The following is a 23337-nucleotide window of genomic DNA, read 5'->3' on the forward strand; positions in this document are numbered from 1 at the left end:
CGCGGTACCGAGTGTGTGATGTTTGCTGTCAGTTCTTCCCTCAGTCCCGGAATCGCCGCCGTCCACTACTTGCAGGCGAAGTGCGAGCTACACAGGGACCTCAGAGGTCTTTTTTTTTTAATTCAGCCTAGTGAAAGATAGGGACCTACCCAGCAGGTGGTCGAGGAGTGAAATCGTCTTTTCAAACGACTAAATGCTTAGGTGCCGCCATGAGGGGCTGATCCTCAGCCCCGTCAGGAGCACATTTAAAGAGAAAAAAAGTCATGTGCTCCTCTACAGAACTGCTACGGAAAGGAAGATCACAGCGACTTCTGCACTTAAATATATTCTAGGGTATTTAAGATACTTACTCCGCAAGAAGTGTTGCTTCTTTTTTTGGTTTATTTTTTTCCCTATTCCAACATGCTGTCGCTGTTCATACGGTCGCTGCTTGGCTGGGTCTTTGCCAGCGGCGGGCCCGTCTTCGGGCCGGGACGGGGAGGAACGTTCCAGCACCTTCTCAGAGGAGCCAGATCTGTAGCCCCCCGTGCTACTAAAGCCCGGCCATGGCACCCCATAGAGCTTTTCCCCCATGCCCATGAGCTGTGGGGGTGCGGAGGCTGCTGTGCCCGGCAGGCCCTGTGGGCTCGCTGTGTGCCGGGCGTGCCCCAGCCCGGGCTGTGGGGGTGCCGAGGGCCCGCAGGGTCTGTGGGTGCTACCGCGGGGTCCGTGGGTCTCCAGTGTGTGGGTGGGCGCTGTCCGGAGCGGCACGGGGGAAGGAGGAGAAGCAGCGGCGCTGCCGCCTGAGGAGGCGCGGGCGGGAATCGGAGATGGCCCAAGAGCTCCAGGCGGGCCTGCACAAAGGGAACCCCGGCAGTGGGAGCTCAGTGCCCATGGCCGGAGCTCACAGGGTGCGGGGCTTCCTGAGGGAAGCTCGGGCCATCCATAGCTGGTGTGGGGGGTGAGGTGCTGGGTGCTGCTCCTTCCTGATGCATCAGTGAGCTGAGCCTGCAGCAGTTCTCAGGAACTTGTCCCAGGCAGAGTAAGCTGATGTGGTGCTGAGGGAGATCATGGCAGCTACACCACAGAGATGTGGGGACACCAAGTGGCCAGACAGACTGCATGGGTGTGGGATGGCTGTGGGGTGTTGGCACTAAAGTCCTGCGTTTGAGGGGATTGCAGGGACACAGGGATGTTTAAAAGCAGGTTGTGGGCTCCCTTGTGGGTTAGAATGGCTGGGGTCACCCAAGATTTTTTGCAGGGCTGGGGAGCTGTTCTCAGGACAGGTGTCACTGGGGACTGTGGGTCCCAGTGCAGCCATGGTGAGCCCAATGGCCCTGAGGTGGAGACCTGGCCACAGAGCCCCCATTTGAAGATCAAATGCCAAATGCTGCATCCCCAAGAAGTGGCACGAGCTGGTGCCAGAGCTTGTCTGTCACCTCCAGCTGGAAGGCGATGTGTCCTTGCTGAGGCCCTGGATGGGCAGAGTCATAGTTGAGATGCAGACGTAGCAGAAATGGAAATGCAGCTGGAGATGGAGACTGGATGCACCTAACAGAGACTCAAGAGAGCCAAAGATTTGTTGCAACCATGGTGTGAATGTAGGTCTAAAAGGGAATGGAATATCATTTTCTTACATGCACCTTCAAGTACTAACAATGACACCAAAAGTGATACCAGTTCCTATGGAGAGGCATGAGAGGTGTGTACAGGGCTACTTCTTTGTTATTTTCCAGCTAGTGTCTGTGATTTTGATTGATCTGATGAGAGGATTATTTCAAGCAAACAAATTGTATTTAAGGAAACAAATTATATTTATTCCAAGGGTAAAAGAAAGCATGGAAACACACGAAAATGTCCTTATATCTCAGCTGCGCTGATTGGTTAATTCCAAATTTTTTTTTCTCAAGCTTTTGGAGTTTCCTTCTCAACTCTTCAATAGTGTCCATTTCTCAAGGATTTCTATCCTGAGGTAACTGTGGCTTTTGCATATCATTATCTGAGCTGAAAAATGTTTGAAAAAACATGAGTATTCCTTTTGTGAGAAACGACTGCTCACTTTAAAATTTTAAAGGTTTAATAAACCACAGCAACACAACAAAGGGACTGACTAAGGAAAAAGGGACAGTGCTGGGTGCTCAGCCGCAGTCAGTGGCACATGACAAAACGGCGGCTCTGCCTTTTATACCCCTGGTGTTGCATCAGTTAAATACATACTCAGACATTTTCCTTATGTGTCCCAGACATCCCAAAGTCTGCCATTTGTATAGTAACACAAAAGTGCAAGAGTTCATGGGCAATAAACGTGAAATACACTGATAAATATGATTAAATTAAGCACTAAATTGGTATCATCTAATACAGAAACGTAAATACTAATGCCTCCTCCTGTCACTGCCTTTTCCTGGGCAGTGCTGGGATTTGGAGAACCTAAGTGCTGGTGGCCAGCCCTGGGTGAGAGTCCCTCCCATCCCTGTGGGGTTGTGTCCGCACTTCAAGGAGAAGCTGAAAGGAATGTTTTGCTCCAGCCCCACCCACTCCCACTGGGGCTTGCCCACAGTCTCTCTCCATTTCCCAAGTCCCTTGTTTCTGGAAGGCAGTGCCTTTGTGCTCCTCCCCACAGCCTCAGGAAGGAGCTGGAGTCGCTGTCCCAGCAGAGTGGGGTACGTGGGCAAGAGGAGCCCTGGGACAAGTCGAGCGAGCCCAGCAGCCACAACAACGTGGGCCATGCTGTGCCATCCTCCCTTCCTGCCTCTGGCTGTTGTCATCACTGAGCACAAGCAGTTCTTCTTTCATTTGGACCTGACTATATACTCTATAACAGTTTAAACAAAAGTTTACTTCATCTTTAAAAACAAAAGTTTTTCTTGTCTAAAATACAATACTATTCAAACTTAAGAATTTACAGTAATTTCAACATTTATTTAACCCCTATGCCTTTGCTTATATTTACAGTTAAAACAGTCATATTTACTTCATAATATTTTTATATGTTATAAGAAAACAAAAATACTTTTCCATAATATAAAAAATAAATTTAATCCATGATTTTTCTCTTTACCTCAACTAAAACCTACCTTTTCCTTTTGTTTAGCCTCAATATTTTCATGTTGTTTTTGTACGTATTATTATCTTAATTTTTTTTCAATCAAAAAAAGTAAAGTGTTTGTAAGTCCTATTTTAAGTAGTAAAAAAATTAATATTTTGTCTAAACAACAAATAGGTGTGTAAAATCTTCCAAGACATAGCTAAAAGTTATTTTACAATACAAAGGTTTTTGGTGGTGTTTTTTTTTTTGTTTTTTTTTTTTTTTGGGGGGGGGGGTGGTTGTTTGTTTGTTTGGTTTGTTTTTTGTAAAAACGTAAAAAAAAATTAACAGCCCAAAAGCCTCCCCTCCCCAGCCCGGTCCCAGCCCCAAGCCCAACCAGGCCTGCAGGCCATGCCAGGCTCAGCCCCAGCCAAACTAATTGCCTTCTAAGAAGCCAAAAAGCAACCTTTGCCAAGCTTTTTGTCTTTATATGTATATTTCACAAAAACACATAAACTTTCTTGTGCATATAACAATACATTAATCTTAAAAATCCAGTACTAATTAATCCTTATAAAATACAAAAAAAGCTACCCAAGTCTCAGCAAATACAGATTCCAAAAAACCTTTACAAACCACCACACCCCTCTAATATGCATTTCCATACTGTACTTTAAAAGAAAGTAAAGCCTATTCATAATTCTGTTCAGTCTTTGTTCTTTTTCTCTAGGTTCAGGAATTTAACATGGCCTTGGCTGAGCAGCAGTCTGTGTTAGTATTATTTTCTAGAACTAGGAGTTTCTTCTGTTACTTCCTTATCTCTAAGTTCCTGGCCCTATCTACAAGCAGATTCACATGGTCTGTTTGTAATAACACATTTATCTTGCTCCTTTCAGTTCACAAGGCAAACCCCTCCTGCAGCCAACTCTTGTCAGTGTAGACTCCCAGAGTAGATTTTGCAATGGAAAGAGACTCCTTAGAGTTGGTAGCAGGAGGTGGGAGGAGGAAGGTTTTTCTTTTGGTCACTAGAAATCCTGTAGGGAAGCTGCTTGTGCTCTGGAGATGGACACCAATGATGTGTATCCAAGCCTTGCAGGTTCCTTCCTGAGCTTCCTGACACACCAAGGAGACTTAAGGGTTATTGTGTTGGGGGAGAGGGGAGGCATTACCATCTGGGAACTCTTCAAATGCTTCAAAATGTCTCTTTTTTTTTTTTTTGTTTGGTTTTGGTTTTGGTTTTTTTTGTTTTGTTTTGTTTTGTTCTGTTTTTGTTTCTGTGTTTTGGTTTTTGGTTTTTTTTGGGGGGGTTGGGTGTTTTTGGGGGTTTTTTTGTTTGTTTTGTTTTGTTTTGTTTTGTTTTGTTTTGTTTTTTCTCTGCCTAACAATTGCCATAATCTTTTGATCCCATAGAATCTTTTCCTTCTTTTTGGGGAACTTCCTTCTGCTGGGCTCCCAAATCAGGCCAATTCCCAGGGTTCCTTCCCAAACTGAGGAGTAGCCCATGGCCTCTGCTGTCCAGAACAGAACAGAAGGAAGCACGGAGCTTGCTTCTGTGGGAGGGGAGCTTCTCTGTCCTGCTGGCTTTCCCTTTGGGACAGGTTGGTGTGTGCTCATTTGATAAAGGGAGGTTTAAACTCTGCAGGAGTTGTGTTTCGAACTGCTCCCTCCTCAAGCTCCTCTGTGGGTATCCTTGGACCAAAGGCCTCTTGGTGTGAGCTGCCACTGGGCAGGTGGAGGAAGGAGATTGATATTTCAGGGTTGTGGCTGCTGAAAGCAGTTGGTTTCCAGAGGGAGCTGGAGCTAGGAGTGGATAGTGTTCTCACTTGCCTGCAGCAAAGGAAGGTGGATCGTGGTAATTTTGTTTCAGGAGGTAGTGATCAGGAGTGTTTTTCAAGAGATGGGCTGGCAGAGATGAAGAAGGTGACGTTTCAGGCAGGAGCAGCAGTCCCTGCCTGGGTCACATTCCAGGGAACCCCAGAGTGGAAGAGGTATGAGAAGGGTTGTTTCTTTTTGTGCAGACCAGCAAACTTCTCCTCTTTCAAAATAAGACGGACAGACCCTTCAGTCTTGTGCTAAACTGGCTGTGTGTTTGTTTTGGTGGGGGAGAAGGTCACAGACACAGACACAGACAGCAGCTGAAGGAATAGTGTAATTTACTCCCATGCAAAAGTGCAAAAAAAGTCAGAAAAAAATAAGCTAAGCAATGCACCGTATCATTGATGCTTGAATACTTTGAATACATTGATACAAGAAAGCTTGCCTCTGGAGATTAAGAAAGAGACATCACCTGATACCCCAATTCTTTGCCCTTCATCCATATCCACACATCAGCTGGGGGAAGCTGTCCCAGCCAATCTCTGAAGAGCCACGGCCAGGCACTGGGAAATTCTGCAGTGCCTCCACCTTTGCTGGCCACGGGGCTTCTAATTGTGCTGTGAGAGTAGCCCGGCTTTGATAGGGCTGAATGAGCAATGTGGCAGAACTTCTGGTGTGGGACATCTGATTTCATTCTCTTGGTTTTTTCCCTGTGGCTGGCCAGGGCTTAAGGAGAAGCCAAGGCGAAGTGTGGCCTTGTCCAGTTTCTTAAAGACCAAAGGTTATGGCATGTTTCACCAATGAATGGATATGTAGATACTATTGATAGTAATACTTGGTTAGGGAGCAGATACCTTGGTTGGAAGGTTGTTAAGGACTGAAATGGTTCATGCCTTAAACATTGTTACGAAGTTTTGCCCATTATAGCAAAAAACTGCATAAGAAGCTACAACCATAGAAGCCTCCTTGAAGAACTTTGGAGTTCAAGTTAAGCCATCTAGGAAGGATAAAGAGCACACTATTGTTAATTCATCTCAGGTCTAGGGAGAAAAAAAATAAGGCTGAAGGAGAGGAATGCATTCCACAAGAGAGCCAAACAGAGCAGCAGAGATTCTTCCCTGGCTAAGTTTGGGGCAGGGAGGACCACAGCCCAGAGAAGCCAGATTTCCTCCCCCTGAAATGAAAGGGGAAGGAGGTTTCGGATGTAACCTCTGGTCAGAGGCAGAGAACACCCATCTTCCCGTACACAAAGCATCCTAGCTGTGGAACCTCCCAACCCTGGGAAGGCCACATCCATGGGACATTCCCAACCACCACACCAATAAATGGTACAGTTTAGATTTGCTAATTTCAATATACTAATTTTCTGTTGTGAGATAGAATTAGGAGTGAAAGCGCAAGGCAGGCCTAAAACTTAAAAGGGCATGAAAGAAAAACTTTTATTAACAACACCAAGAAAAGGGGTGGAAAAACCAAATTCAAAATAAGATCTTCCTCATATGACATAAAGCAAGACATACATAAAAAATACACACAACAGACCTATCTATAAAGACACAAATATGCCAATTTGCTCAGCAGCAGTGGAATCATGGCCCTGAGTTTGAGAGGTGGCAGCTCACTGGCCCACACAGTGCTGCAAGCAGAGCTGGCTGCTGCCTACTCAAGGCTCGTGTAGGCACCTGAGCTGCCCTGCTGCACGGCCAAAGCCAGCTCAATGCTGCAGTGCAGCCCAGAGGTGCCGCTCAGCTGCAGGACTTGCCGGAGGGCAGCGCTGTCAGCTGGAAGTGCCGCGACTGCGGCAGAAGCTGCCAAGCCAATGCCACCAACATCTGGACCCACTGGGTGACTTCCTTTGGATCCAAGCAGGAGCCTGTGCAGAGGGTGTCCAGCAGGTACCAGTTCTGATCCTGGGGCAGTTGGCCATCAGAGGTGTGGAGGAAGCACGTCTGCCCCAGCAGCTGCTCCCTGGAGCACAGGCACTCCAGTGCCACACGGATGCGCCTGCCTGGCGGCCGCTCTGTGCTGTCCAGGTGGAAGGAGTAGCCAGGGGGTGGCCGCAGGATGACCCGAGGGTGGTAGGCACTGCTGTTCTCCTGGATGCTGCAGCATTCAGAGCTGGTGTCACAGCAGCACCCAGGGGCTGGGTGCAACTCTGGCATGAAGTTCCTATGGGAAAGCACTCGGCAGACACTGAGGAGCACATCCACCAACTCCTTCAGCACCTTTGCGTGGGGCAGGCCCTGCTGTAGAATCACAGAGCAGTTGGGCTTGGCAGTGACCTTGAAAGGCCATCCAGTGTGAGCCCACAGCGATGAGCAGGGACATTCTCAACTAGATCAGGTTGCTGACAGCCCACTCCAGCCTTATCCTAGATGTGCCCATTGGTGATGGGATGGGGACAGCCTAAGTGCTGCCACCCCTGTCCGCATCCTTGAGCTCCTCCTTGAGCTCACCGACCTTCTCCTCACTGCCAGTTTTCTCACTGCTGCCACGCTTCTGCTTGCTGCCAAACTTCACCCAGCTACTAACCTTCCCCTTCTCCTTGCTGTTGACTTTCTTATAGCCAAATTTCTCACTGCTCACCTTCTTGCAGCTGACAGCCTTCCTTCTCTTGGCCCCCTCCTGCTCCCTGCAGCTGGCAGAGCCACGCGTCCTTCTCCTGACCAGGCAAGAGCCCATAACAAGCAGACCCAGAAGCAGAGCTGCTGCACTGGCCCAAAGTGCTGATGAGAGTAGTGCTTCCATGGTGATACTGTTCCCCCTCCATCTCCTTCAGGAGCCGAGTCATCTCCTGATGCAGATATTCCTCGTGCTCCTGCATCCACTGCACTTCATCCTTCTCAACATTTAGATTCACCTTCAGCCTAGTGTGGGTGGCTAACAGGGCCAGGAATGAGGCCAGTGTTGGAGACATGGCCTGGTGGGAGAAAGGGGGCTCAACATGTCTGGGTCTGTCTGGGAAAGAAAAGGGGGCTGGGGACAGCTGGAATGTCCCCCAGAGCCTCTTAGGGCACCTGCCACTCTGAGAGCCTCAGCCCTGGGAGCTGTGCTGTGTGCCTTTCGCACAGGCAGGGCAGGCACGCAGGGGTGCAGCCACTCTCCTGGTGGTGGGAGGTGTCTGCCTTGCTTTGCTATGCCTTTCTCATTGCCATTCTCCTTTACTCTCTCCTTTCCTCTCTCCTTTCTTTTCATTCGCTTTTTTTTATTTTTGCAAACAGAAGCACCCATGAAGGGCAGGGTTATCCAACCAACTCACTGCAGGGAATGTCTGAGCCTGGGTGAAGTACCAGAGAACAGTGCGAGCCGGTGAACAATGTGCTCTGTCTGGTAAGCACAGCTTAAGGAAGATGTGAAAAGACAAAGGAGTATTAGGGAAAGTGAAGGGAAAAGAGACTGGTGGTGTTCCACCCTTTCATCCGTGAGAGAAGTCCAGCAGAGTCAGAGGAGCCCCATGCCTGTTCTCATCATGCACAAGAAGACCTATTCAAAAGGGGATGGTGTAAATATAAACAATAGAATACAGAATTCCCCCCCGAGCCCCATCACCTTCCCAGGGGTCACTTCAGTATAGGGAGGAAGCCCTGGATCCAGGGCATCAGGCAGATGACACCAAAGGAAATAATCTGCCAGGAGAGTTTCCCAGTTAACACTTTGTTTGTCTGAGGCATCACCAGCTGTAGCATTACAGAGAAAAGAAGGGTAGTGGTAGTTGCTGAATGCCTTCTGAGGGGAATAGAGGGCCCTAAGTGTTGACCAGACCAATTCCATAACAGTAGTAACTACTAGTAGTAATTAATTTCTTTTTTTCCAATTATTTAACTGTTCTTATTTCAGCCCATGGAGTTTCCTTTCCTCTTCTCCCTGGAGGAGTGAGTAACTACCTGCATGGTACTCAGTTGCCAGCTGGGGTTAAACCATGAGAGCAAAAATGACATTTTGTACATTTCCCATGCTGTTTCCAGATTCCCCATAGGCAAATGAAAAAGTAAAAAAAATCAAAACACTTCCTATGTTTCATTAGAAACTTTATTGTATTAACCTACGGGCAGGTGAAGTGAAATATATGGTAGTGAGAATGATGAACATCAGTCATCTTTGGAAAATATATATATGTTCTCACAACAAAACACTTTTTTTGTTACAACTAAGAAAAAAAAAAGCCAGGCACACTTGATAGGTTTTCTTGAAAAATATAATACAGTTCAATCATATCAAAGTGAAGTATTGTGGGCTAAAAAACTGAAAAGTTACGTTCAGTGCTCTAGCACTAGTATGAGTGTATCAAATGACAAGGTTTTCTCTACAGTAATTGATAAACACACACTAATTTGTTTTCAGTAATTTCAGATACTGTATATACCATCTTTAATATAAAGCATTTTTTGTCGAAACTAGCTCTGTGTCCTTCAGTCTGGACTTTAGAGCTTCAGTGTAAGAATTAATATTTGGACACAGACTGGATAAAAAAATGTTGTTAGTGTACTTGAAAATCCAATGTATTTAGAGTAACACATGCCTCCCTTCTGATTTTATCCTAACTTCACTTCAATAAGACCTTGCAGATTGTCTCAGCAGAAAGTGTGAGTGCAATGAAATCTTCCTTCCTGGAACCTGCATGTACATCACCAATTACAGTTAATGGAAGTTCTCTGAGTAGATCAGATAAGGACAGATTTAACCTATAAAAGCGTGTTGTGATTAAAATCTTGGATACAGTAGAAAGCCATGAGGTTTGTTATGCTTCTAAGTGGCCTAAATTAAAAATGGCTACAGTATTTCAAGCCTAAAGTTTATACTGGCTACTTCAAAGTCAGCTATTAATTCGGTGCAGGCTTTTATTAAGATGGTGACACTTTGCTAGGGGTGAGCTACCTCCACTTTCAATGCTGTAATTTGTCACTACTGTAAAATGAATATACAGAGGCAAGGCATTCCTTTCCATTCCTGGCTGTGGTGAAGCCAACTCTCAGAGTGCTTGCTAAAATTGTTCCATCAGTGGAGCCATTCAGCCTCCTCCAGAATGCACCTTCAGAAGTATTGAAATGGTGTGAGGACCACAGTGGGCTCTACAAGAAGAGCTGCTGGCAGCCACGAGGCTTGAGCTGGGGCATCTCTGAAGCTGAGAGCAGAGGGCACTCCAGGAAATCAATGTTCTGAGCACCTCAGCAGGAATCATTCTCTGAAGTCAATTCACAAGCCATTTGCTTGCCCTGCATGTACTGCAGCTCCAGCTCAGCATTGTTGCTGCTGTGCACACAGCAGGAGTTTTACCCCCGTGCAGGAAGGCAGACCTCAGTCATGTGCATCTTTAGAACACGCAAAATTACAGTAAACTCATCTATTTTCATAAATATTTGACTGAATATATCACTCGAGGTTATGTGACATATCCATATGGAAATTTTAAAAACCTCCCAATATTTATTCAGCTCTTTTTGCCATGTTAAAAGTATTGTTTATATGGTGAAGATAATTTATCTAGTGGTCTTCAAAAAAAGCAAGAAGTTTATATGAGCTCCCTATTGTTAAATGCAGCATTTTCTATGCATGGCTTTAGAGAATGAAAGGTTTTATTTTAAAGTCTGTTTCACACAATACAAAAAAACCAAAACAGTATATACAAGTAGCTCTACATTTTATCTAGATGCATACAAACCCAATCAGTACTTCACCTTAGACAGGGATTAAATGGCAACCAGCCTCAGAAATCTTCTAGCTAATATCTGTATTTTCCAAATCCACAGATAATGGAATTCTTCATTCCAAGGATATAACAGAAATGCCCAGGGAACTGCAAAACAGCCAGTGTCCTTTTCCCCATCCATCAGCCACACACCAACCCTCGGGACAAGGTGCTACAGAGGCACTGCCAGGTCATGTTAAATGCTGGCAACTCACTATTAGGTTCCTAAAAGGAGCTTTTCACTGGAAGAGGATGCCTAGTCTATAACAACCAGGTTATTTTTAGGTTTGGGATGTGTTTGGGGAAAATTCAGTCCGGGATGGACACACTGGTGAATTTAATTTCCACCAAATGGCGCAGTTCATAACAGACCTTTTGGAAGGACTGAAAGCCTCTTTCGGGAAAAAGGGGCTGTTTTGGGAAGATGGTCTCCACCCACATGGTCAACAGAATAAGCTAAACTTTAAGGAGGAACTGTCTTTTACTTTTCTTCTGTGTTCTTGTTATCATTCTCAACAAAAAACACCTTGATTTTCTTCCCCTGAATGAATGAATGAATCTGAACTGTTAGGTATTGTGTAATCACCTCTGATAAACATCACTATGAATTCTTACTTTGATCCTCTTGCTCTGCCCAGACGTCCCTTGAACCAGACAAAATAAAGGCCAGTTGGCACAAATGCAAAGGAAATGGACACACACACACACAAATATTTTTGCAGTTCCAAGCTAGTTCACTAAAAACACAGACACACAGCGTAAAAATGGAGACAGAAGTTCATGAAGGTGGGGGGTACATGTGTCATATTATTAGCAATGCAAAAGACCAGCTTAAGCATGTGTTTCCCTACATCAACTATAAAAAAGAAAAGGTGCCTTTTTAGCAGGTATGCACAGATTTTGCTTAGTTTTTTTAAAGAAAACAAAAGTCAGAACACTTACTATCTTTATCCTATATTACAGTCATTATTACTACCTTCTTATAAAATGTAAACCCTTCCTTGCAGTTAAGATTTACAGAAGTCATCACCTTTGTCCACTCCTTACATAATCAGTCCATGGTGACAAAAATAAACTGATTCAATTGACATAGTGTTTGAAGTATAACTGATATGTTGTGGATCATTAGTTTGTGTGTGGCAGAAACAGTGGTCAGAACTGCAACACATGAAGCTGAACTGTAGCAAAATACTTGCTGAAGACTGGTGCTGGGTCTGTGGTATTGAGAGACCTTGAAGCATCATGTAAATATTGATGTATGCAATTATTTTATCTCCAGAACTATTCAAGCCAAGTACGTGCACCACCTGCAATGGATGGCAATACCTGATGATGGATTTCCCAAACAGCTGCCACATTGTGCTTCCTTATCCCCATCACATCTTGTTTCTTAGAATATGTCTTGACTAAAGATAAGAATGGAAGGCAGAATTTGGCAAGGCAGTTTTCCTTGTACTAGTGAGTACCTGGTGAATCAGATCACCTGTACAAAGTGGTATTTGGTAAATTGCACAGTCCTGGGAGTATTACTACTCTGGAACATGACAGACATGAAGCCTATACTTGAAGTCGCTAAAATGTGAGGTTATCAAAACTAATCTGCAAACTACTGTTTTATAAGCCAGTATATTACAGTCTAAATGTGTTGCATACTTTTTTCTAGAAAATGTACTGCCGTGGAATAAAAAAAAAAAGAAGAATCAGGATCCCCAAAGAGTGGCATTTGTCCATCTGTCACTTGTAGACGCAATACAGACCTCGTGCTGAGATTCTGCTTAAGGTACAGCAATTATCTGCCTGGCAGATGAGGAGCCAAGAGAGATGGTAAACTAGAGAGGAAGGAGCACGACCGTGCCACTCTGACCCTTGAGAGTCCCAGGGCTGTAGGCATCAGCTTCTGGCGGGGTTATTTGCTGCTGACCCCCTTTGTGGAGGGTGTGGGGCTCCCTCGGACAGGAAGCAGGTCGTAGTGGCACGGAATGTGGCTGTTTTTTGGGAGGTCGTAGGGGTCCTGGCCGAAGCGCCCGCCGCCGCTGCCCAACGCGCCCTGGACAATGCTCACCGTGGGCTCTGTGAGGAGAGAGAGCATACACTCAACTTCAGGGAAAACACTGACACTTCATTTCAGTTTCTGCTGCCCTAGGAAGATTCCTCATCATGCTGAGTCCTCAAATGTAGGTGTAGAAACACAGGTTGGTGCTTTTGCTTTGCACTTGCAGCAGGGCCCTGCCATGAGTGTCTTTACTGACAGAGACGAGACAGCATCTCTTCTTTCTGTGTCTTTAATTTCAGCAAATTAATGAAAAAAACCCCAACAATTTGAATTTGAGGGTTTTAATCAAGACTTGGTAACAGTCCTTAAAACCAGAACAGGTATGTTGATGGATTTCAGTGATCTCTTCTTGCATGCAGGAAAGGAAAATATATCATGTGCCAGTGGACACAATTTATTACAGCCCAGAGATGATCAGCGTAGCTGCCAGTCCACAGAACCCCTAAGTTTTCTGTAACTACAGAAATATGGTAACTAGGTAGGGCCCGTATTAGTGGAGTACTATGTCTGTCAGTGAAGATGCCATTTTTTTCTGATCAAGAGAAAGAAACAGAACTTCAACCCTGCCATACATCACTCCAGCTACATTCAGCCTCACCTAGAGCTGAACTCCATTGCAATCAAATGCCAAGCTTATCTTATGCTGTTGTTCAAAGGGAGGCTTTCACACCAGGGGAATTCAGAAGTACCTGAACAGGGCTGTTTGTGTGAATTACAGCAGAAGAGTAAATAATGCTGTTCTTACAGCTTTTCAGCAGAGCACAGACACATGTAATTTTGTTTTTCCAGTGATTTTCACGTATTTGGTGAAGCTGAATCAAAGAATAAAAATCCCTGTGCTCTTAGTTCCTAACCCTCAGCATCCAGAGGTAGATTTTGTACCTACCAACTTCATACACGTTCTTGCTGGCTGTGGCAGAGCCGGCGATCTCGGCGTAGGGGGAGTCGCGACGTGCTGGGGATTTCATTTCCACGTAGCCACATTCTGAACTCTTTGGCACCAGAGCTGGTGGGTCTTTGATAGTAGCATAGGGGTTCTCAGAGCTGCTCAGTGAGCAACTACTTAAATTGTATTCCGAGTTCTTCACCAGGTCTACAAAAAGAAAAACATGTTACTGTCTTGAGCATGCCGCGTGCTATGGGCACTGCTACCAAAAAAAAAAAAAGGTTTTCTTTCATGATGAGTTCTAAGAAGTGAATATTTAAATGGAAACCAGTCGTAACACTTCAAAATTATTTACAGCAATCAATGAAAGCATCTCAACTCCTGTGCTCCTTAATGGGCTTGATCTTGCCAGAAGCAAATTAGTGTTGCAAAATCCAAGCATCTTCAATTCTGGTTAAAATAGTTCCTGGCATATATAGAGATAAGTTGTAGAATCACTTTTAACAAGCACTTCAGAACACTTTCTGCCCCTTCAGGTGCTGAACTCAGGACACTTGTGTTCCAAGAGCAACATGTGGGCAAATGGCAGCATGATTTCTAGGGGTGGTGCAAAGTTTGAGTATTTGCGAACACTAAAAGCATAACCAGCTTCTTCTAAGTTTCTGTAAGGCACATGCAGGAGAACTGGAAAGGAAACATCAGGTGACTTGTGATGTTAGGATTTAACTGAAGGATGAGTAACTGGATTCAGACATGTATTTGCTCATGTGGGGAAGTGATTTTGTGGTGTTTGTGTTACTTTGTTCTCTGTGTTGCTTTGTGATATATTGTGTTCTTTGACATGAGACTTCGTAAGCTCATGCCTGACTCCATATCCAACATGAGACTGACCTGGGGATCTTGTCAGTGGATGGGTGCTCATGATTTTGTGACTCATTTGAACTGGGCTTTCTGTACTCATAGAATTGTAGAATGGTTTGGGTTATAAAAGACCTTTCAGATCATGGAGTCCAACTATTTATGTAACACTGCCAAATATATCACTTAACCATGTTCCTAAGTGCCAAATCTTCACATCTTTTAAATCCCCTTGGGGATGGTGACTCCACCACTTCCCTGGGCAGCCTGGGCCAATGCCTGACAACCCTTTCAGGAAGGAATTCTTCCTGATATACACCATCTCAATGTCTGTCTTGTTCTGAGGGGCCCAGAGCTGCCTCCAGGATTCGAGGTCTGGCCTCAGCAGGGCCAGCACAGGGACGGTCCCTGCCCTGCTCCTGCTGGGACAGCCCAGGGCCATCGGCCTTCTTGGCCACCTGGGCACCCCTGGGCTCGTGTCCAGCTGCTGTCACAGCACCCCCAGGGCCTGTCCCAGCTTTCCAGCCACTTTTCCCCCAGCCTGTAGCTGCAGGAGGTTGCTGTGACCTTGTAAGAAACCACTCTGTCAGTTTAATTGTACCCTATTATACACAAAGGGACAAACCAGCTGCCTTCTGTCTGTGTGTTTAACTCACCATTCATATGGACTTTGCAGCACCTTTTCCATTGTTTGGCTATCCAGGCATTTTTGGCATACCACAAACAGTGACACACTTCAGGATGGTACAATGTAAAGTCTTGTGAGAAAACTGCATAATTCAGAAGATCAAAGTATCTGACCACTACCCTGAATTTTTTAAGGTTTTCATTCCTGTCTGTGTCTCTGTATTTTGATATCTTTTCCAAGGGCCTGCAGTGGATGTGGTGAAGGTTTGTGGTCATGCAGACCATGCCAACTGCAGTGGAATTGTTTCTCTTTTAAAGCCTTTCAGCAGAGGCAGCATGTGTTCTGAAGTCTATAACTGAGCTGTGCTGTGACTCAAGCATGACAGAAAACATCTGATCTCTGTGACAAACAGGGCACTTAAAATGGCTTGTTTGTGGTTTTGTTTTTCAGTTAAAAAAGAGAAGTAAAATCCAACAATCTCCCTTCAAAAAAGATAAAAAACCCACACCAGCAAACAAACCAATCATGCGTTGATTTAGTATCTATGAAAAAATTTAGTCCAGAATTATTTTTATATTCTCTTCACCTAGAAACCACGGGTAATTTGGAAAAGTAAAAGGCATGTCTACGTAGTTTCATCTAAATATATCAGAAAAAAACCTTACCTTTCAGGGACTTCCCCACATATCCCCTATCAAGTCCAAAAGCACCTGAGGAGAAAATGATACAAATAAATGGAGTAGATTTAAAATCAAAGAAAACAAAAGTGATTAGACATCAGCTTCTAAATGTTTAAAAATTGCCTTGGGACTCATTTCTGCCCTAGCTGAATAATTCTCTCATAAGGACTGTGGACCTGCCCAGGATGTGGGTACAGAAGCACTTGCACTCTTGGCTTGTACGTTTTCCAACAGGAACAGGGAAGGTGAGTCATAAGGGACCATTAAATGGTCAAGTTTGACCTCACATAATGTCAGTCACTCACCCTTGAATAATTTTTTTTTGTTTTGTTTTGTTTTGTTTTCTTTTTGTTTGTTTGTTTGTTTGTTTGTTTGTTTTGTTTTGTTTTTTGTCTGGATAAACCCTACCTACCAGAATGGCATCCCACTTTGACCTGAAAATCTCAAGGTGTGCAGAGTTCACTCCAATTCCCAATGTTCTGCTTCCAAATTTAATCCCTCCTGAATCAGGGTCAGCCTGTTCCAGCCCCAGTGGCCTGAACACCTTGCACGTGAATCTACAACTCTGCAATCACCTGTTACACAGATTTCTCTCAATAAATGTAAACAGCAGTGGATGACAGCTGTCCTCAGAGACCTGGCACTTTCCTGGTTACTGAGCTATTCAAATAGCTTTGATTGATATTGTGGAGAGCTAATTTTTTAATTAGGCTGTATTGTGGTACAATGCTAGAAGCATTATAAAAGCCTAAAATGATTTTATCTATGCACTATCTAAACCATTTTAATAGTTTTCAAGAGAGAAGTGTTATTATTTAAGGAGGTCTAAACAGAATTAATTTTATTCCTACCCCATCTTTATTTATTAGATCTCATGTCACCTGTCCTGTTGTTTTCACAAGTTTGATGCTCAGGTCTCTAGCCTCGAGTCACCCAAGTAATCCTATCTGATTTTCTAAGAAACAGACACAATATCAGCATTCATCCAGTCCTCTGCACCCTCCCTGTTGCAAGATTTCCTGCCTTGGGTAACCACAGCAAGTGTCTCAGAGGAGCATTTAGTGTGAGTTCAAATGCTCTAAGAAAATGTAAAGCTGAATATTGAGCATGATGAATGAAATCCTTTCCTGAGAAAAAAACAAAAACAACCCAAACAAAATGCAAACCAAACACAACAGATCTAAGCCTGAATTGTGGTTTGACCAAGTTTGGGGAAGAGCAGGAGGAAAAAAAAACCCCAGTGCTGCATACTGTTGTTCTAAATCTCAGAGTCTGATATATGTAAGTACCAGAAATGAAGGTAATTAAATTTTCTGAATTATACTGCCACTGGAAGTCCTTTTAAAGGCTTTCACTGGTCAGTGCAATCCAACCTTTTTGGAATGCACGAGAGTGGAAAAGGATGAAAAGTCAGCATAAAGCAGGATACAGCAACTCTCACCATTTCTTGGGAATTTCCCTTCTTAAAGACAATGCTCTTGTCTTTTAGCAAACAAAAGGCTTATCTGGGAAGATCTGTTATTTATACCTGAAGTGGCTCAGGTAATGAAAAAATACTTTTTAAAATACTGATTGGATTTTGTAGTGATTTAAAAAAGAAAAATAATATATGCAACCTTTCATTTATTTAATAAGAATTTATAATTTTGTCCAAACAGACACTGTAAAAAAACCCATTATTTTATGAAATCAATCAATATGCAAATCTTTCAATAAAAATGAGATATTTTACACATCATGTCTGCACTGGGCATCAAAAACTGTTCCACCATTCCCCACAAGGGGTCACTTTTTTATTTCTTTCTGTTTTAAGGGATGCAACCCACATACAATGAATAACATTCCATTCTCCTCCTTTATTTTTTTCCCTTTTCTTTTCTTTTTTTTTTTTTACCAAGCTCATTGAGGTAGCCACCATGTTTCCAGTCTGCTGGCAGTGTTCCTGTGTAGTCCATGACACCACTTCGTTTTCCAGGCTCCACATTCTTCAGGTTCACAAACAGCTGGCTGGTTTTTGCCTATTTCAAAGAAAGAGAGGTAATAAAACTGAAATTGAAACAAAGATGCTGAATTTCCAAGTGATAATCAGGAAGAGCAAAAATAAGCCAAATAGGAGGAGAGATCAGGGAACAATGTAAAATAAACTAAAGCTTGTCAAAGAAGTTTCCATATTTTTCTGCTTTACCTTTGCCAAGGTCAGTCTCTCCATGTTGGTGACATGAGGTGGGCTGGAGCACTGAGTCAGAGTATGGTAACTGGGGTTGGAAAAATAGTGGCTGTTGACATTTCCACTGTTGGTGTGAGGGATGGTTTCTGTAAAGAAAAAGAAAGGAAAATGCACCACGGAAAATAACACGGAATTTCCTTCTTAGGGTATGTTTTTGAGAGTGTTGCACTGATTTCCGAATCTGACCGAGAGTTTCTCAAAAAAGAAAAAAAAACCCAACAAACACAAAACCAAGTATCTTTTATTCATTCCAAGGAATTAGAGATATAGGGCAGGAAGTTACAAGTCCATGTCCTCACTTTTAGCAAGGAGCAATCTCAAGTGTAACTGCTAACTTAACTCCTCTCTCTGCTCTGGTGCCTTGCTCTGTTTTTCCTTTCTAGTCATCATTACAATCACTTTTACCATCAAGTTTGCACCAACATTTTCTGGTGCTTCATAAACACCAAGACCTTTTTGCTGATTTACTTTTTCTTACCTCTGACAAATCCTCCTGCCTCCTTCTTCAGCTGCTGCTTTCCTTAACAGTGGTATTCAGAAGGCAAAATTGCCTAAAGATTCACCCACTGAATCCCTACTCACAGGCAGTTTAATAGGTCAGAAACTCCTATTAGTTCCATTGCTCCTTCTCTTAATTAGTTTCAAACCTTCTGCTGTCTGTTTCTCTGCAGAATCTTGCAACTGATAGCACAAAATCCTGATTTTCTACACTCTTTCTCCATTCAGGCTGTTGGCATTGAATTTAAAGTCCCTCATAGATACCAGATTTTGCCACATTCCAACTATATACAAAAGCAGGCACAGAGGATAGAAATGTCCATGTTTAAGGCAGAATAAAAGCTTGAGGGTGTAAAATGTTGCACAGGAAAGCGAGATACGTGGTACTTTTCTTTATAATTAACACATTTTACCAGGGTGGGCCACCTTAACGATATTCAAAAGCAGAAATATGTGAATTCAAGCCCTGTTAGGGGCAGATCTGAGCACAAAGCCAAGAGATGGAGAAAAAAAAAAAGTGTTCTGAACATCACAAACCTGAAATGGTGTAATCTGCATTGATGACCCTCATAGCAGGGGTGTAGGTCACGGTGGGCATGTGTGTCTCCTTCCCTTTCTGCTTCTGCCTGTAAATGATGAACAGCACCAGCAGGAAAAGCACAACCAGGACAAGAATAATGATGCCAGCTATGGCTCCTATCTGGTAGGAGTCAGCAGGGAGGGCAGTGCTGGTACGGCTCAGGCTGTTCAGGTTTCCCACTATAATTACACCAGCTGGAATAGAAGAAAAAAGGAATATCAGTGGCATAAACCTAGAGGGGTAATATGTCAGGAGCAGGAAACAAAATTTCACTTCTAAATCTAAATGTATTTAATATTGCCAGAATAGAACTCTGCCAGAAACCAATCCTAAATTTAAGGGAAAACACTTAGCATCTTCACAGGAAAGAAATATTGAAAAGTTAGAACATTCTTTGGGCAGGAGTACAGGACAGGTAAAGCCCATGCTCCATCAGCACCTTTGAGCAGCACAGCCCTGTAATTTCATTCAAATCTTCACTCCAGCTACTTTGCTCCAGTTAATTATCACTGAGGCATCTAATTTAAAGCCTCCAAAACTTACAGGAATTAACAGAATGGGCTACCTAAATACACCTATCAGATTTATTTAGTGAATGACACAGAGATGGTGTTTAATAGATGAATCCAGTTTCTGTGTGAAAAGATGACATTAAATCTTTTTAAAAATATTTTAAAAAGAAATCATTAAATCTTTGGGCTTTACCTTGATCACACCTGGCCCCTTTCCAGCCTGGGCTGCAGTAGCAGGTCCCCGTAATGTGGTCACAGGTGGAGTTGTTCAGGCAGTCACAGATCTGGCGGCATCCATACCCATATGTGCCCTGGGGACACTCTGCAGAGAATAAAACCAAGCAGAAACTCATTAAAGGCTTTGGAGTTAGAGATCTGCAGCACCAGAGTCCAACCCCGCACGTTCCTATCTGTGGGCAGCAGGTGGCAATGTGTCATAAGCACCAGATCTCCCCGGGAAATGCTCCTAAGAGGAGTGTGAGGGAGACAGAGAAATTGTGTTTAGGTACGTATTCATCCTTCACCTGCAATACCACTAAGGCAGCTCAGCGAGGAATCGAGGGGGAAAAAAAGGTAAAAAAGAAAGCAGTGAAGAAATGGCTGAGGTGTGAATAAAGACATAGAAGATTAAGATCCCAGTGCCTGAAAAATCCTGTTATCATACAAGTGGAGCCTGACACCCGGATGGTGTCCTGTAGTGTGACAGATGTGCTGATGTAAAACAGCAGAAGGAAAGAGCCCTAACAGTAAGTCTAAAATGCACCAGACATTTACAGAGAAATAAAACTGCTGCCCATAGAGTCTCTGATACTGTAATGTATACACTGAGAAACTACTGACAGGAGAAAAATTCTAAATTAAGGAGAATAAGGTAACTGGGAAAATTGTACTTAATAATTTGAATTACTTGAATACAATACTTAATTACTGATCAAACTGTCTCCTACCTCATGTAAGCATCTTGGTAGAAAATTACCCTACACTGATAAAAATTATTTTATACTGCCACCTCTTGGTACTGTGTGGCTTGTCACATTATAGTAGTTCTGACAGTATTGGCAAGTGTAATATTTCTTCCCTTTTTCTGAAATTTCTCAAGAGTTCTACAACTATATTTACTTTCTGTTTTTTTCAAAAGAATCGAACTCATCTTTCATGCATTCCTAATTTGGAATAATTTAAAAAATAAAGTAACACAATAGGTGCCGGAGAATGGTCTTGCAGTCTTGACAAAACTCAACTCAAGAGAAAAGCTTCATGTTTATGTTACCTCCTCCTTCTCTTGATTACACTCAGTAAAACAAGATTATAAGTACTGAGGTAAATGGGTGGGCAAAACTCATCATGTCGTAATATATTTTGGCATTTCAAGATCTGAATTTGAATGAATGCCAAAACATTTCGCTGAACGTTGCTAGATCATTATTATCAACTTGTAGGACAAGATACAAAATCCATAACAGAGTTAGATCTCCCAAATTATTCGAGGTGATGTTTTGACATCAAGAGACTATCTTAAAAGGTTATATTTTCCTGAACATTAGTGATATTTTGAGGAGAAACACAGATGTCATCAGAATGCACAAATTCGGGAGCGCAGCTCCTTAAAGTCAGCAAAGGTTGGACAAACAGTCCTCTGCTCAGGAGCCTGGTTATTCTTTTATTGTTGTACAACATTATGCTCAGTGATGTCAGTAGTGTTATCCCTGATCTTCCTGAGAACCACACACATGAGAAAACAAAACACCACCTACGATGCTTTTACAAACCAGCTGCGCTGTAAAACCACACTGCCAAGATTAATTTCATCCACCAGCACTGATGCGTTAGTTCTTATCTCCAGTTTTTCAACTATTAGCTGTCACTGTGGTTTATACTAATGGATACACTTTGTTGCTTTCAGAGAATGGTAATGACAATTCCTTGGATTCATTCTGTTGCTTTTACATGACAGAGTAATTGGGTGCTCCCTTAGCGTTATGCCCAAAGTGACTCAGTGCAAAGAAACAGACACCATGATTGTAACAAGTTAATCCTGTTGGGTTTTAAACTGTTTGGGGAAGCCTGTGGCCACCTCTGTGCCCATCAGAACCGCCCGGGGAGGACACTGGCTGTGTCCCAAGCCAGGGAGAGGGGTGTGCTCACTGTGCTCGCAGTGCCGCCCCATGAAGCCCGTCCGGCATGTGCACTGCCCGCTGATGTGGTCGCAGTCGGCTCCGTTCTGACACTGGCAGATTGAGGCACAGTCCTTCCCAAAATACCCCAGAGGACACCCTGCAACACAAGAAGAGGGAGGGGGGAGAGGGATGAAACAGCTGCTCTGGGAATGGAAGACAAACACTCTGGTTCAGTGTGTTACTGAGGGCTCGCTCCTGCAGCTCCAGAAATGGAGAGTTCTGTCAGCACAAGGGATCAGGACCTGCCTTGTCTGGAGTGGTTTAAAACACACATCAGGCAAAAATGAGGCTGGGAAATGGTGCTGGCAGCAGAGGTTCTGAAAACAGCAGGGACAGCTCCTTGAAGAAATGGTCTCCGAAAGAGATTTGCAGGAGGAGGATGAAAGCACTTTGGGAGTCTGCCCGTCAGTCAGTGAACCTCTGGATGTGTTTCCTTCATAGTTTATACTGAAGCATTAAAAAAGCCAAAACAACAACACATTGTACCTGAGCTACTCACAAAGAAACCATTTCAGTATGAAGAAGACACACCACTGTAAAGAGATCATTATTCACCAGCAGGAAGCAAAAAAAACCCCTGATAGCTGACAGCTGAACCAGCATAGTGAATGTCTCCCAGAACTGCATCCATATGGTCCTGTAATGTATCTGTTATTTCTTGCCACTATGACATTACTCATTTGAAACAGCAAAATTCTGATTTCATGAAAAACATGTACATTTGAACACTGAATACAAAGCACAGTCAGCAGTGCTATTTTTCTTGAGGTCAAACACAGGAGTTGTGGCCAGGATCACAGTCAATGAGGCAACTTCAACTGATGGTAAACCAAACTGGAAGTGTAATACGAAAAAGATAAGAAGTCAACTTTACCCATATTTATTTCTAACAAATGTTTATTTCTCAAACTTCATATTAACTTTTAGTCAGCATGTGATGAATGCCACATACCTACACCCTGTCACTGTACAACTATTTTACTTTAACAAAAAGCTCTTGGGGAAAAAAAATCAGTATAAATGTATTATTAAATGAAGAAAACTCCAAAAGAAATTATGATGTTACAGTCTAGTGAAATCATCTTTCAAGGTTCTATATAAAAACAGCTTCTATATCAGTACTTGAATTCCAGGTTCAAGCTGTTTTGGAGGATAATTCTGTCACTAATGTTCAGACTAAGAACGAAGACAAAATTCACTTACTCTGTGTGCAGTAAAGGCCAGTCCAGCCCGGGGTGCACTTGCACTCCCCATCATAGGCACTGCAGAAAGCTCCATTGTGGCAGTTGCATGTGTGGATGCAGTTTGGTCCCCAGTGGGAAGGTGGGCAAGCTGCAACAACCCAGAGCAATTAATTAACCTCAAATGACAAAGGTTCCTTGATGCACATGAATAGAGCTGCTTCCATTCACACATGAGCACTGCTTTGTTCAGTGTTCGCTGTTTTTCTCCCAAGTTCATGTTTTAGGCTGCTCTGTTCTGAGCTAACAGCCACAAATTTATTTATTAATTTCAGATAAGGCATCATTTTACTCCAGGTAAAAAGTGCTGAAAAATATTAAATGCGTAAAAAATGCATACTTGATACTCAGTAAATACGACATTACAAATTTCTCACAGAGAAAGCCATTAGATTTCCTTTCTTCACTTATTTTTTACTCTGCAAACAGCTTTTAAATCTAAAAAAATGAAGGAAAACAAGAAGGCTGAAACGCCTATATAGCCTAGAG

General features: G+C 43.3%; 1 protein-coding gene across 1 annotated transcript in view; it reads right to left on the bottom strand.

Moving 5' to 3' along the window:
- Positions 1 to 10377: 10377 nt before the first annotated feature.
- Positions 10378 to 23337, bottom strand: part of MEGF10 (multiple EGF like domains 10) — an 82613-nt gene continuing 69653 nt past the window's right edge. Inside the window, exons 17-25 of the mRNA XM_088155891.1 lie at positions 22811 to 22939; positions 21576 to 21704; positions 19624 to 19752; positions 18876 to 19112; positions 17799 to 17926; positions 17508 to 17631; positions 15599 to 15643; positions 13448 to 13654; positions 10378 to 12578 (exon numbers count right to left, since the gene is read on the bottom strand). Of these exons, the coding sequence (XP_088012017.1) occupies positions 12415 to 12578; positions 13448 to 13654; positions 15599 to 15643; positions 17508 to 17631; positions 17799 to 17926; positions 18876 to 19112; positions 19624 to 19752; positions 21576 to 21704; positions 22811 to 22939 (1292 nt within the window). The 3' untranslated portion in view covers positions 10378 to 12414. The remainder of the gene's footprint in view (positions 12579 to 13447; positions 13655 to 15598; positions 15644 to 17507; positions 17632 to 17798; positions 17927 to 18875; positions 19113 to 19623; positions 19753 to 21575; positions 21705 to 22810; positions 22940 to 23337) is intronic.

Source organism: Sturnus vulgaris, chromosome Z, assembly GCF_052056855.1.
Source record: "Sturnus vulgaris isolate bStuVul1 chromosome Z, bStuVul1.hap1, whole genome shotgun sequence".
NCBI lineage: Eukaryota > Metazoa > Chordata > Aves > Passeriformes > Sturnidae > Sturnus > Sturnus vulgaris.